General features: G+C 42.7%; 1 protein-coding gene across 3 annotated transcripts in view; it reads right to left on the bottom strand.

The window, feature by feature from the left end:
- Window positions 1–4,036: 4,036 nt before the first annotated feature.
- The window catches only part of LOC136587992 (glutathione S-transferase P 1-like), a 33,138-nt gene continuing 25,270 nt past the window's right edge, over window positions 4,037–11,904 (bottom strand). For all 3 annotated transcript variants that reach the window (XM_066586858.1, XM_066586855.1, XM_066586857.1), the window contains exon 7: window positions 4,037–4,475. In XM_066586858.1, the coding sequence (XP_066442955.1) occupies window positions 4,287–4,475 (189 nt within the window). In that variant the 3' untranslated portion in view covers window positions 4,037–4,286. The remainder of the gene's footprint in view (window positions 4,476–11,904) is intronic.

Genomic DNA, 11,904 nt, shown 5'->3' with positions numbered 1-11,904 from the left:
TCTCACTGGAAAACCCCTTTAACTCAATAGATCTATTTCTTGTGTTTTCAATAAATGGTCAGAAAGGTTGAAGATGCCTTCCTCACTGGACACTATCTCTGATGGATATTTGGCTTTACTTGTTTTGTTTTTTCCCCTTGTTTGCCTCTTCTTCTCCGTGTAGTGTTTTCTTTGGTATTGATAGGCTTGGTTTGGAAAAAGTGTGTGATTTTTCAAAAGGAAGGGGGGAGGATAGGTGAAGTAAGCGTGAATGTTGGTTTCAAGGACTTCAGGGAACTTAATTGTGGTTTTGATAGGAGGGTTTTGGCTTTTGGTGCTTTGTTCTAAAAAAGCCATCAGTTCAGCAGTATTGATAATAATAGCAGTTGAAGGGGAAGTGTTAGAACAAGGAATAAAGGTGAGAGAACATGATACATGAGAAGGAGGAAAGCGAAGAGAGTTATTGTCCGTAGGAGGAATGTCTATTGAAATATTCGAGACCTGAAGTTGGTCAACAGAAGGAAGGGAAAATAGTTGATGGTTGGGAAGTATTGGAGGAGGAAACAGATGGAAGTGGCTGTGATAAACTGGTAGAAATTGAAGCAAATGGTTAAGTGGAAGTCTTTGAAGAGTGATTAGTTAGAAAGTGACTAAGAAGTTTTTGGTTTGACCTGTCCATGTTGGATGAGCTTGAATATGTGGATAGGAGTGGTTAGTAGAATTAAAGCGGGAGGGTAGAATGTTGTTTGACCTTCTTATATTCACAAAGAAACTTTAGTTGTTTTTGATAGCCTTCTATATCTCATGAGTTTTCTAATTTTTCTAAAAATTATATCTAATTCTAAGGAGTACGTATAGCCAAGAACAAATTTTACAGTGTCAGTATCACAGTACGTGGGATTTGTAATTACTTTAGATAAGGAGAGGTTAATGTTTTACGTTTAGAGCTTAATTTTTCAAAGATTAGATTTGAAATTGTTCCCAGCTTCAAGTCCCATTCCCCTGTAAATAACGGGTGACTTAGAAATGCAGATCAAATAGGGATCCTCAGGCCCCGTGGCGCTAAGTTTTTTATATATATATATATATATATATATATATATATATATATATATATATATATATATATATGTAAAAATAGCCAGTCAAGGGTATGGCATCACAGGGACTTCATATAATCCTTCACTTCTTGTTTCATAGCTGATGGAGATGGAAAAATTGAGTCACAAGTTTGCCATTTTCGGATCATCCTCAAAGAGCATCTGCAAGTTGACAGTCAGCTGGATAGATTTGGCCAACCTTTCAGGGAGAGTTTGCCATTTCCTCAATTGTTCCATTTTGGTTTGTAGGGCCATAAAAGTAATACTGGTTACCTTGCATTAAGAACTGTGAAAACAGAGAAAAAAAATAATGTGTGCGGCTGTGCTCCAAAGATGGATAATTGTATAACAGTAGAAAAGACAAAAAGAGATACGGGATGGACTCAGCTGGTGTGGGGTCGTCAGAACAACTGGGTCTCACACTTGCCCTGGTGTGCCTTCAATGGGATGCTGCTAAATGCAAATAAGCCCTGTATTGTTCCAGATACATGTGGAGAGTGTCGTCGGAATGGCCCAGGGTACAGGATACCTCGGTCGTAGAAATAAGAGTGTAAAATAATTTCCCGCGCTGCAAGGAGTACAAGTAGCTAATTTAGTTCCCGATAAGAGAGAAAAACAATTTACTTACTTCAGAGGAGACCATGGGATGCAATAGGTCTCCTCAGTGTCTACGTTCATCTTACAAAGAATCGCCAAGAGGCTGTTGGAGAAATATTCTTGGAAACTTTATTCCTTAAATGCATCAGTTACATACACAGTGGAAAGACACCTCAGCTGTACAACGCGTTTCAGAGGTCTGGGCCTCCTTTATCAAGTACTTCTAGGGATAAGAAACCAGGCGCTGTGAAGAATTTATTAAAAGAATGAAAGCGAGTGTGGAAATGGTGGCACAGCTAATTGGTCTGCACTCACCAGAAGAACGTGGCTGCCCTCTTTGGGCTACTTCATTCGGCCAGAAGTAGAGTGCTGCCATCATACGGTCATGTAGCAACAGGCTGGAAGAAAATGACCTTTGCCGTGATCATGTGGAAAGGACAACGACGCGATTCTTTGTAAGGTGAACCTGGACACTGAGGAGACCTGTTGCATTCCATGGCCTCCTCTGAAGTGAATTGTTTTTTCTCATATTGTGGACTAAATTAGCTACTTGTACTCCTTGCAGTGCTGGAAATTGTTTTACACTTTATCCTATCTTAAGGATGTATCTAGGGTTTTACACTTGTCCAAGAGCGAGTGACCATAAATTTCAATGGGTGAGCAGCCTCTTCAGTAAAGGTTCCAAACAAAAGCTCAACATGTTTTGGGAAAAAATGTCCCCTTCATCAGGATAAATAGAGATAAGAGACAAATTTCCTCCCTCTGAATATGTATGTGAGCATACATTCATTATCTAACCAAGCTACATTCACTAACCGATATTCTATATCTCCAATTCTCCGCATTTTTTTTTATCTTCTTCACTATCATGTAGAATGCAACATTGAGAAGGGAAAGTGGACAGATTCCAAATTTCTCCAGTCCTACAGCCAGTAGCCAGCAAGAAAGTCACCTCGAAAGTCAAGAAAGAGATAGAAATGGAATCTAATAGCTTGAAAGGGAGGACCTGTCATGGCCAAGAGTGCGGTTTTCAGGGCCAAGGTGGAATATTAGATCTAAGTTAATATCTCAGTCTAGAGGACACTAATAAGTCTCTTAGCCCAAGGATGATTTGCCAACCTAAAAATAAAAAAAAAGATGATCTAGGTATACACCTGGACATTACGAGTGCTGGCTTAGACTTTTATCTAGGTCTGCTTGAAAGAATTCTAGAATCAATGCAATATTGGGTGATCCTGAAGGGATCCTGATGAAGTTCTGCAAACCTAGTAAAGGTCTTCCATATATGCCAGTAGATATCAAGATGACTTGTTTCCCACTGACTTATTGCATAGAAATGAGACTAAGAAAACCCTGGCTTAAGTAATACCATTATAGTTTCCAGGTTGTGAGATGAAAGTTAGATGCCTGAGGATCAAACAGTGGGCCTTGAAACAGGATATCTAGTGTGTTTGGAAGGATCCATGGCTTGTAAGCTGACACTTTGATCTTTGGCCAGAAGGCGATGCAGGCTTGGTCTTCCATGATCTTATTACCTTTGTCAGAATGGGAAATGCATAGCTTTCCTCCGGACTCCAGCAATGAGCTACAGCATCTAATATGTCTGGACGATCTTTGGTCTTTAGGAAGAAAAATCTCCTGCTCTGTTCTCCCTAATGGCAAATAGATCTACATAGGAAGATCCCCATTCAGCCACTATCCGCCAAATGATCTTGTGATTTCAGGCCCACTTTGATAGGGCAACACAGCGACTTTGACCAGGAAACAGATCATGTAGCCCTGGGATCTACTAATCTTAATAGAAGACAATGCAGGTCTCATTGTAACTCACAAGTCCCCGTGATCCACAGGTCGCAAAAACTCCAGCAAGGTCGGATTTTTGTGGGATCTGTAAATCACAACACCTTGCAAGTCGCAGCGCAATCCACGTAGACTTCAATAAGATTAGTAGATCACAAGGTTAAACTGCAATCTTTGGCAATGTGACCTGTGTCATAGCCAAAGTCTCCGGGTAGCCCTAGCCCAAAAGAGATTGTATTGGACTCCTTTTCAGAGTCTAAATCTTTCTGAATGGCAGAATAAATATCTAAATCGTACAGTCCAAAAACCACACACTTCTCTGAAGGGGGCAGACGCAATCCTTTTAAATTTATGTTCCAACCAAAATTCATCAGAATTGAACTCAACCTCTTGTTGATATGAGAGACCTGTTGAAATTCTGCAAGTTGTGTCATCCAGAATTCTGGAAACCTCAATTGGTGTCTGAACAGGTGTATCTTTTTATCCATACAGATTTCCTATCCAGCAGAGGGGAAGTCACTCCAGGGGACCATCATACATCAGAGGGTAAGAAACACAACTTTTGTTAAAATATTTTATTTTTAAAAAAACATGGTCAGAATTCTGTATTAACTATTCCTAGGCTTTACATCTAGTTAGGACCTAGATATACACAAAGAACAGAGGCAGTAGCAACATAACAAAGCTATCAGAGGTGCCAATAAAAGGTATCAGCAGGTGACATGAATGCAAGAAGAGGGATAGCAACAGGCCCTTCCACATTCACTCCTAGCTTCTGATGCTATTCTCTTCTTGGCCTTTTTTCTTTGCTCATTGCTTGCCATTGCCGTTGATCGGTCTGTTCTTATGGGCAGCGCTGCAAAGAAATGCTTCAATTTTGGGACGGCTACTAAGGCGCTTGATGTAGGCAGAAAGGAGTGGGCAGCCCGAAAGGCAGTCTGGTGCTAGAACAAGATGGATGCGCAGAAGATCCAGCAAGTTATAATCAACAAAGGAAATCTGCAAAGCAATAGAGGAACAATGCAGTTATCAGAAATAGACATCAGTTACTTGGATTTGCATTACTATATTACACTTCACGCCAACTTTAGTTTCCTGGTAGCAAATGGCAAACAAACTCCATGTAGTTTGGTCCTGCTGTGACACTCTTCCCTTTGTCCCTTAAATTCAGTAGTTTAGGAGGAAGTATGTGACAAAAAGTAGGTATTACTGCAAATTCAAACTAGATAGGGAAAGTCTGTAACAATGGAAACAGTTCAGAGACATGTAAACCCCAATCTTGTGGTAGCACATAAGCATCTCATCCACCAGTTCTTTGTAATTGGACACACACTTGTTTCCCCCAAATCCTGAACAAACACTCTTAAAACTATTCCACACTGCCTTCTCGTCAGCCTGAAGAATGACATGGAACATATTTTGTTTGAAAAGCTCCCTTCTGTGGGCCAACAACTTGAAACCTTCACTTTCTTGTTTCAGGCTCTTTACAAACTTTTTCACCATTTCCTAGTTTGATGTGTATCAGAGGTGTAGTGCACAGAAGTCAATCTACAAAACTTTCTAGATGTTTCTGAATGGTCTATGTTTGTCTTGTGCCTATGTGTTGTCAGTGTCTTCAATGTGAGTGAATATGATGTGTATTGCATAGCTGCAGCACTGAATGGGTTACTGTCTCGGTTATGTCTGGAAATGTATCTTATATATGACAAGGTCACATGACATACAAATGTGTTTGTAAGGTGCATGACGGGGTCTTCTTTTCCTGTCCCATCTCCTACTGAGTGTTCTTCTGCTTTCTGGGAGCCTGTTGGCACATAGACACCTTCCGTCTGTGGGCCTAGAAGATGGAAGAGGCAGAGAGGATGCAGTGTGTGTTCTGGGCCTAACCTACCCAGGCCTTTATGCTGAACACCAAGAGCCCGTCTGAGTTCACCTTGTAGCGCTGAGTGCAGTTCCTAAACCGTGAGAGTGCACTGGTAGAGAGTTCTGAGAAAGTGAGAAAAAGAGTGTCCGGGAACAGATCCCCACAGATACGGTAACTAGTCTGTGGATTCATCTGCTCTCCCGTGTTTTCCTCCCTGTCACACCACAATGCTCCTGCACCAGTGTCCTGGCTGTGGCTGTAATTTGTTTTGGACGGTTTCTACTTTGTACAGGTTTATTTTCCAAGTAAATGGTTTTACCGAACGTTCTCGGTTCAGCCTTTTAAAAGCAACCTCTGTGTGCGTGAACTCTTTATTGCATCTACTGGAATTCACTGCAGAGGACGGAATGGTGGCGTTACATGTGACAAGAGACTAAGGTAAACCGTAATTAGGTTAACCTCCCTTTAATAGCCGGTCCTCGGCCCCTTGGACGTCTCCCTGGTTACCCTCCGAGTGGTAGACAGTAGAGCCACTGTGACAAGGCCCAAACTCTATCCCGCTGTCTCCTAGGCTGGGGCCCGCTCCTCAGACGCTGCAGAGGGAGTAAAATCTTCTTAGAATCAACCAATGGTTCATTTTGTACATTTTATGTACCAGGTTGAAGTGTTTCTCTTGCAGTGCAGTCTTTTTTAACCCCTTAACGACCAGCCCATAGTAGCCGACAGCATGGAGCTGTCATCCCGAGCTGCGGGGACCCCCCCCCCCCCGGCATTGCGATCGGCGCTATCCAGTGGATAGCGCCGATCGCAAAAAAGTAAAGAAAAGTGCCCAAAAAGTTAAAGTTTCAGCTGCCCTGATGGATCGGATCCATCAGGGTCCTCCCGGACCCGCCGCCACTCTTCTGTGCATGCGCGCCAGACGATGACGTCACGCGCAGAAGCCCGGGAGCCCCCGGCAGATTCAAAATCTCCTGGCTCCTGAAGGTAGCCGGGAGCCAGGAGGTGTTACCGGGGACCGCGGTGAGCGGTCCCCGGGCCCGCGATCGCAGCTATCCACTGGATAGCGTCGATCGCGAAAAAGTTTTTAAAAAGTGCTAGTTTCACCTCCCCTCATGGATCGGATACATGAGGGGAGGTGAAAATACTCACCTCAGGTCCCACAATGTCCCCAGTGTCCCAAGACCCAAAGTCCCCCTCTGCGCATGCGCGCCCGATGATTGACATAGGGCGCGCACACAGAGGGGCTCGAGCCCCGGGAAATTCAAAATCCCTCTGCTCCTGGCTGCCATGTGTAGCCAAGAGCAGAGGGATGTCACTGGGAACATGATCACTGTCATCCAATGGATGACAGTGATCATATAAAGTAAAAAAAAAGTAAAAAAGAATAAAGTTAAAAAAAGTGTAAAAAAGTTTTTAAAAAGTTTAAAAAGCGTATGTTTCATCCCCCCTCACGGATCATATCCATAAGGGAGGATGAAAGTACGTACATAAGGCCCCCAGATTTATCCGCGGACCTTACCCCAGCTTCTGCGCACACGCCCATCGCCAAAATGGCGGACGCATGCACAAAAGCTGTGGATTGCCAGGATAATTGAAATTCTCCCTGCCCCTGGCTACAAAACTGAGCCAAGAGCCTGGAGATTTCACGGGGGGCCGCGGTGAGTGGTTCCTGGTCACGTGTTCGCCGTTATACAATGGATAATGGCGATCACGTAAAAGTTTTTTAAAAAAATTGAAGTTTCATCTCCCCTCACCTATGTGATCGGTGAGCGGAGATGAAACTTTTTACCGGAGGCCTCCGTATTTGCACCCCGACGCGATCCTCATCCGTGAACTTCCCCGGATTCTGCACATGAGACCGCCGGCAAAATATCGGACACATGCGCAGGAGTCGGGGAGCCCAGGAAACTTAAAAACTCCTTGCTCTCGGCGACCAACGGTCGCCGAAAGCCTGGAGCAGTGACGGGTGGCCTCGTTGAGCGGTCCCTGGTCACGTAATAAAAAAGTAGCGCTCTAACATTGGTCGGTCTCACATGACTGGATAGGAATTACGGATTCCGCATGCGTTTGATCCGCGCTAATACGCGGATCAATCGCATTGGATTACACAATTTCGCTCACATTAGCGGCTCGGAATTGTGTAATCCACTCGCAGAAAACAGAACGCAGCAGGTTCTATTTTACCGTGGATATCCGCAACATAGAGCCCATTGTGCTCCATGGTCGCAGATATACCCGCTGCCCATTCGCAACTACGTTGTATACGGGCTGCGGGTACCCCCGTCATCGCTAAACGACGGTGCAGGAAATACAAACAAAAAAAAGGTGACTGCGCATGACCGCCCGTGTAAGTACGCAGTTATGCGCAGTGCATTACGCGGCCGTATGCAGGGTCACAGCTGGGCTCACAGATGGGATCCGCTGTGGGCCTCCGCAAGCAGATTCCACCTATGGCTGCGTGAGCCCGGCGTTATTCAGACCGCTACCTGTAATACGTATTTTACAAGAAGCCCCAGGAACGCTCGCCTTCATGCAGTTCCAGGAGCAGCTTGTTGAGCGCCTTTCTTTGCGAGACCGCCGCACCTCATCAAGCTTACGGAGACTCACGGAACGCCACTTTTCACACCCCGTCCCAGCCACTAAGGTCACGAAATACCCCAAAAAAGCATGAGAGGAGGATACATGGTTTTATTGCCCCATAGGCCCATTACAACCAGCCTCCGTAATTACCCCTGTCTTCAGAAATACCACACAGTTCACATTATTACTTTTATCTAAGATTTGCGAACACCAAAAAGGGTGCGGGGGGGGGGGATTTTTAGGGAGTCAATTTTTATTCCGTACAAATAAGCAATGGGGCCTGGGATTTATTCAGTTGTGCCCTGAAATCCAACGGGTGTTCCCTCCTTTATAGGCCTTGCCATGGGTCCTGTAAGTAAATTAGGGCCACAATGGGTATGTTTCTGAACTCGGGACAAACGGGGTATCCATTTGGGGGTGAATGTCTTCATTCCTATGTGCACTGTACAAAAAAACTGTTTTTAAATTTTAAAAAATTGACAAAAAAATTGAAAATCGTAACTTTTTCCTTCTGCTTTGCTTAGATTCATTCAAATACTGTGGGGTCAAAATACACAGTACACCCCTAGATGAATTTGTTAAGGGGTCTAGTTTTCAAAATGGGGTCATTTGAGGGGGTTCTTTATAGTTTTGGCCGCTCAATAGCTCTATAAGTGGGCAATTGGGCCTGGAATTTATTCAGTTGTACCCTGAAATCCAACGGGTATTCCTTTCATTGTAGGCCTAGCCATGTGTCCTGTAAGTCTATTAGGGTCACAATGGGTATGTTTCTGAACACGGGACAAACAGGGGTATACATTTTGGGGTGAAAGTCTTCATTTATATGTGTGCTGTACAAAAAAAACTGTTTTTAAATTGACGCAATAGCCCAAAAAATGAAAATCATAATTTTTTCTTACTGCTTTGCTTAGATCTATTCAAAAATTGTAGGGTTAAAATACACAGTACACCCCTAGATAAATTCGTTAAGGGGTCTAGTTTTCAAAATGGGGTAATTTGTGGGGGTTCTCTATGGTTTTGGGCGCTCAAGAACTCTACAAGTGGGCAATGGGGCCTAAAAGGACTTCAAGCAAAATCTATGTTCTGAAAGCCACCGACTACTCCTTTCATTTTGGGCCCCGTTGTGCATGCGGACATAAGATTAGGGCCACAATGGGTAAATTTTTGAAAACAGCACAAATAGGGGTATCCATTTTGGGGTGCAAGTCTTCCTTCATATGTGTGCTGTATGAAAAAAGCTGTTTTTAAAATGACAGAATTGCCAAAAAAATGAAAATTCTAATTTTTTCCTTTTGCTTTGCTTGAATTTATTCAAAAACTGTGGGGTCAAAATACACAATACACCCCTAGATAAATTCGTTAAGGAGTCTAGTTTTCAAAATGGGGTCATTTATGGGGGTTCTATATGGTTTTGGGCGCTCAAGAACTCTACAAGTGGGCAATGGGGCCTAAAAGGACTTCAAGCAAAATCTATGTTCTGAAAGCCACTGACTACTCCTTTCATTTTGGGCCCTGTTGTGCATCCAGACATAGGATTAGGGCCACAATGGGTATGTCTCTGAACACGGGACAAACAGGGGTATCCATTTTTGGGTGCAAGTCTTCATTCATATGTGTGCTGTACAAAAAAACCTGTTTTTAAAATGACAGAATTGCCAAAAAAACGAAAATCACAATTTTTTCCTTCTGGTTGGCTTGAATTCATTCAAAAACTGTGTGGTCAAAATATGCAGTACACCCCTAGATAAATTCCTTAAGGGGTCTAGTTTTCAAAATGGGGTCATTTGTGGGGGTTTTCTATGGTTTTGGGCGCTCAAGAACTCTACATGTGTGCTCACTTACTACTCCTTTCATTTTGGGCCCCGTTGTGGACTCAGATATAACATTAGGGCCACAATGGGTATATTTCTGAACACGGGAGAAACAGGGTTATCCATTTTGGGGTGTAAATCCTCATTTTCATGTAAACTATAGGAAGAAATATGTCTTTAAAATGATAGATTTGCAAAAATATGAAATTTTACTTTTTCTCCTCTAAATTGAATTAATTCCTGAAAAAAAAACGGTGTGGTCAAAATACTCAAGAAACCCCTCAGTGGATACACTAAGGGGTGTCGTTTTTAAAATGGGGTCATTTGTGGGGGTATCTATTATTCTGACACTCATGAGCCTTTCCAATCTTGGCTTGGTGTAGGAAAACAAAGTGTTTCTCAAAATGCTACAAAGTAATGTTAAATTTGTACGTCTCCTAAATGGTTAAAAAAAAAACGAAAGTTTTTCCAATGTGCGCCCAAAATAAAGTAAACGGGTGGAAATATAAATCTTAGCAAACATTTCTATATTATGTTTGCACATATTTAAGATATTGCAGTTGGAAATGTGAAAAAATGATGATTTTTTTCAAAATTTTCCCAATTTTGGCGCTTTTAATAAATAAACACAAATTATATCGGTCTAATTTTTCCGCCTAAATAAAGTACAACATGTGGCGAAAAAGCTATGTCAGAATCGCTTGGATATGCAAAACTTTTGGCCTGGTCATTAAGGCGCAAACAGGCTTGGTCACTAAGGGGTTAATGTAATGAAGATCACTAGCCCTGCTGTCCCATTCACAAATGAAGCAACAATACTTGACATATCCCAACTGCAATTGCAATAGAAGAGCAATAACTTTTCTTTACATAAGTAAATACTAGAGCTAATTATAAATTTTGTCTTTCATTTTTAGCACCATCAATTCAGTACTAATTAGCTACTTTTGTTCAATTTACAATTTTGTTGTTGAACAATGTTATGGACAACATCTGCATGAAGTACGTATTATGGCAAGGCTATACATAGAAAGGCCTGCAGGGGGCTGTGCTGTGCCAGGCTCTGAGAGAGAACTGGAGCTACTCTCTGAGTGGAAGGCTAAGAGGAGGCTGAAAGCCTGACGTCTGTGTGAGACCAGGCTGTGGTAACGTAACCAGCCTGACGGGGAAAGGACGTCTCCAGAGTGACACCCTATTGGGTATAGTTAGTGACGCTAGTGAGTGAGAGAAGTACAGTAAAGTTAGCGCCTTGACGGGCAAGTGTTTGTTATTTTCATAATGAAAAAGGTTTGGTACCATGTTAGCTACTAGAGAAAACGGTGATGGTTCCCAGCAAGAGAAACCAAGTAATCTTGTAGATAGGATACCTTTTAATGGCCAACAAAAATACATGATGTTACAGCGAGCTATCGGGCCTCTCAGGATTCTTCCTCAGGCATTCTTCCTTAGCCTGAGGAAGAACCCTGAAAGGTCCAATAGCTCGCTATAACATCATGTATTTTTGTTAGCCAGTAAAAAGGTATCATATCTACAAGATTATGTGGTTTCTCTTGCTAGGCACAATCACATTTTGTTATTTTCATAGCTTTAAGTGTATGTGCTGCCAGCGGCTGATGTGTTTGCACTGGATTTCTGTGTTATTGCTGAATATTGAAGTGTATGGCATTCAATTGGCCCTCTGCAATGTAATCGTGGTGGGCTGATGCTGATATAGAGGCAGTGCGCCTCTATATGTGAACCATTTACTGTATATGCCACGATGTACATTGATCATGGGGGATCAGTATTCTCATCAATCCCTGCTAATGTAGACCAATTATCAGTCACAGCTGGCTGCCACTGTGGGGTGATGCTGGCTCACTTCTGAGGCTAATGCCACACACAGGGCGCAAGTTTATATCCTGTTGCAATAACTACCACCCTGCCAGGACGTAAACTTACGTCCTGTGGCATTAAAGGGCCTTATTATACAGTGCCGTGTTTTTACAGTGCTATAGGATAAGGGCCTTTTACGCTGAACAATAATCATTCAGATTCTCACTGAATCGTGGGAATCTGAATAATGATTGCTAAGTGGAAATGCTGGCAGCGACTCAATGATAAATTATAATTCATTTGTCATTCAGTTTCTGCAGACATAAAACGAATACCACAATCAGACTGTAAAACAGGC

Source organism: Eleutherodactylus coqui, chromosome 13 (assembly GCF_035609145.1).
Source record: "Eleutherodactylus coqui strain aEleCoq1 chromosome 13, aEleCoq1.hap1, whole genome shotgun sequence".
Classification (NCBI taxonomy): domain Eukaryota; kingdom Metazoa; phylum Chordata; class Amphibia; order Anura; family Eleutherodactylidae; genus Eleutherodactylus; species Eleutherodactylus coqui.
The sequence above is the reverse complement of the archived record's forward strand: the minus strand, read 5'-3'. Positions and strand labels throughout refer to the sequence as shown.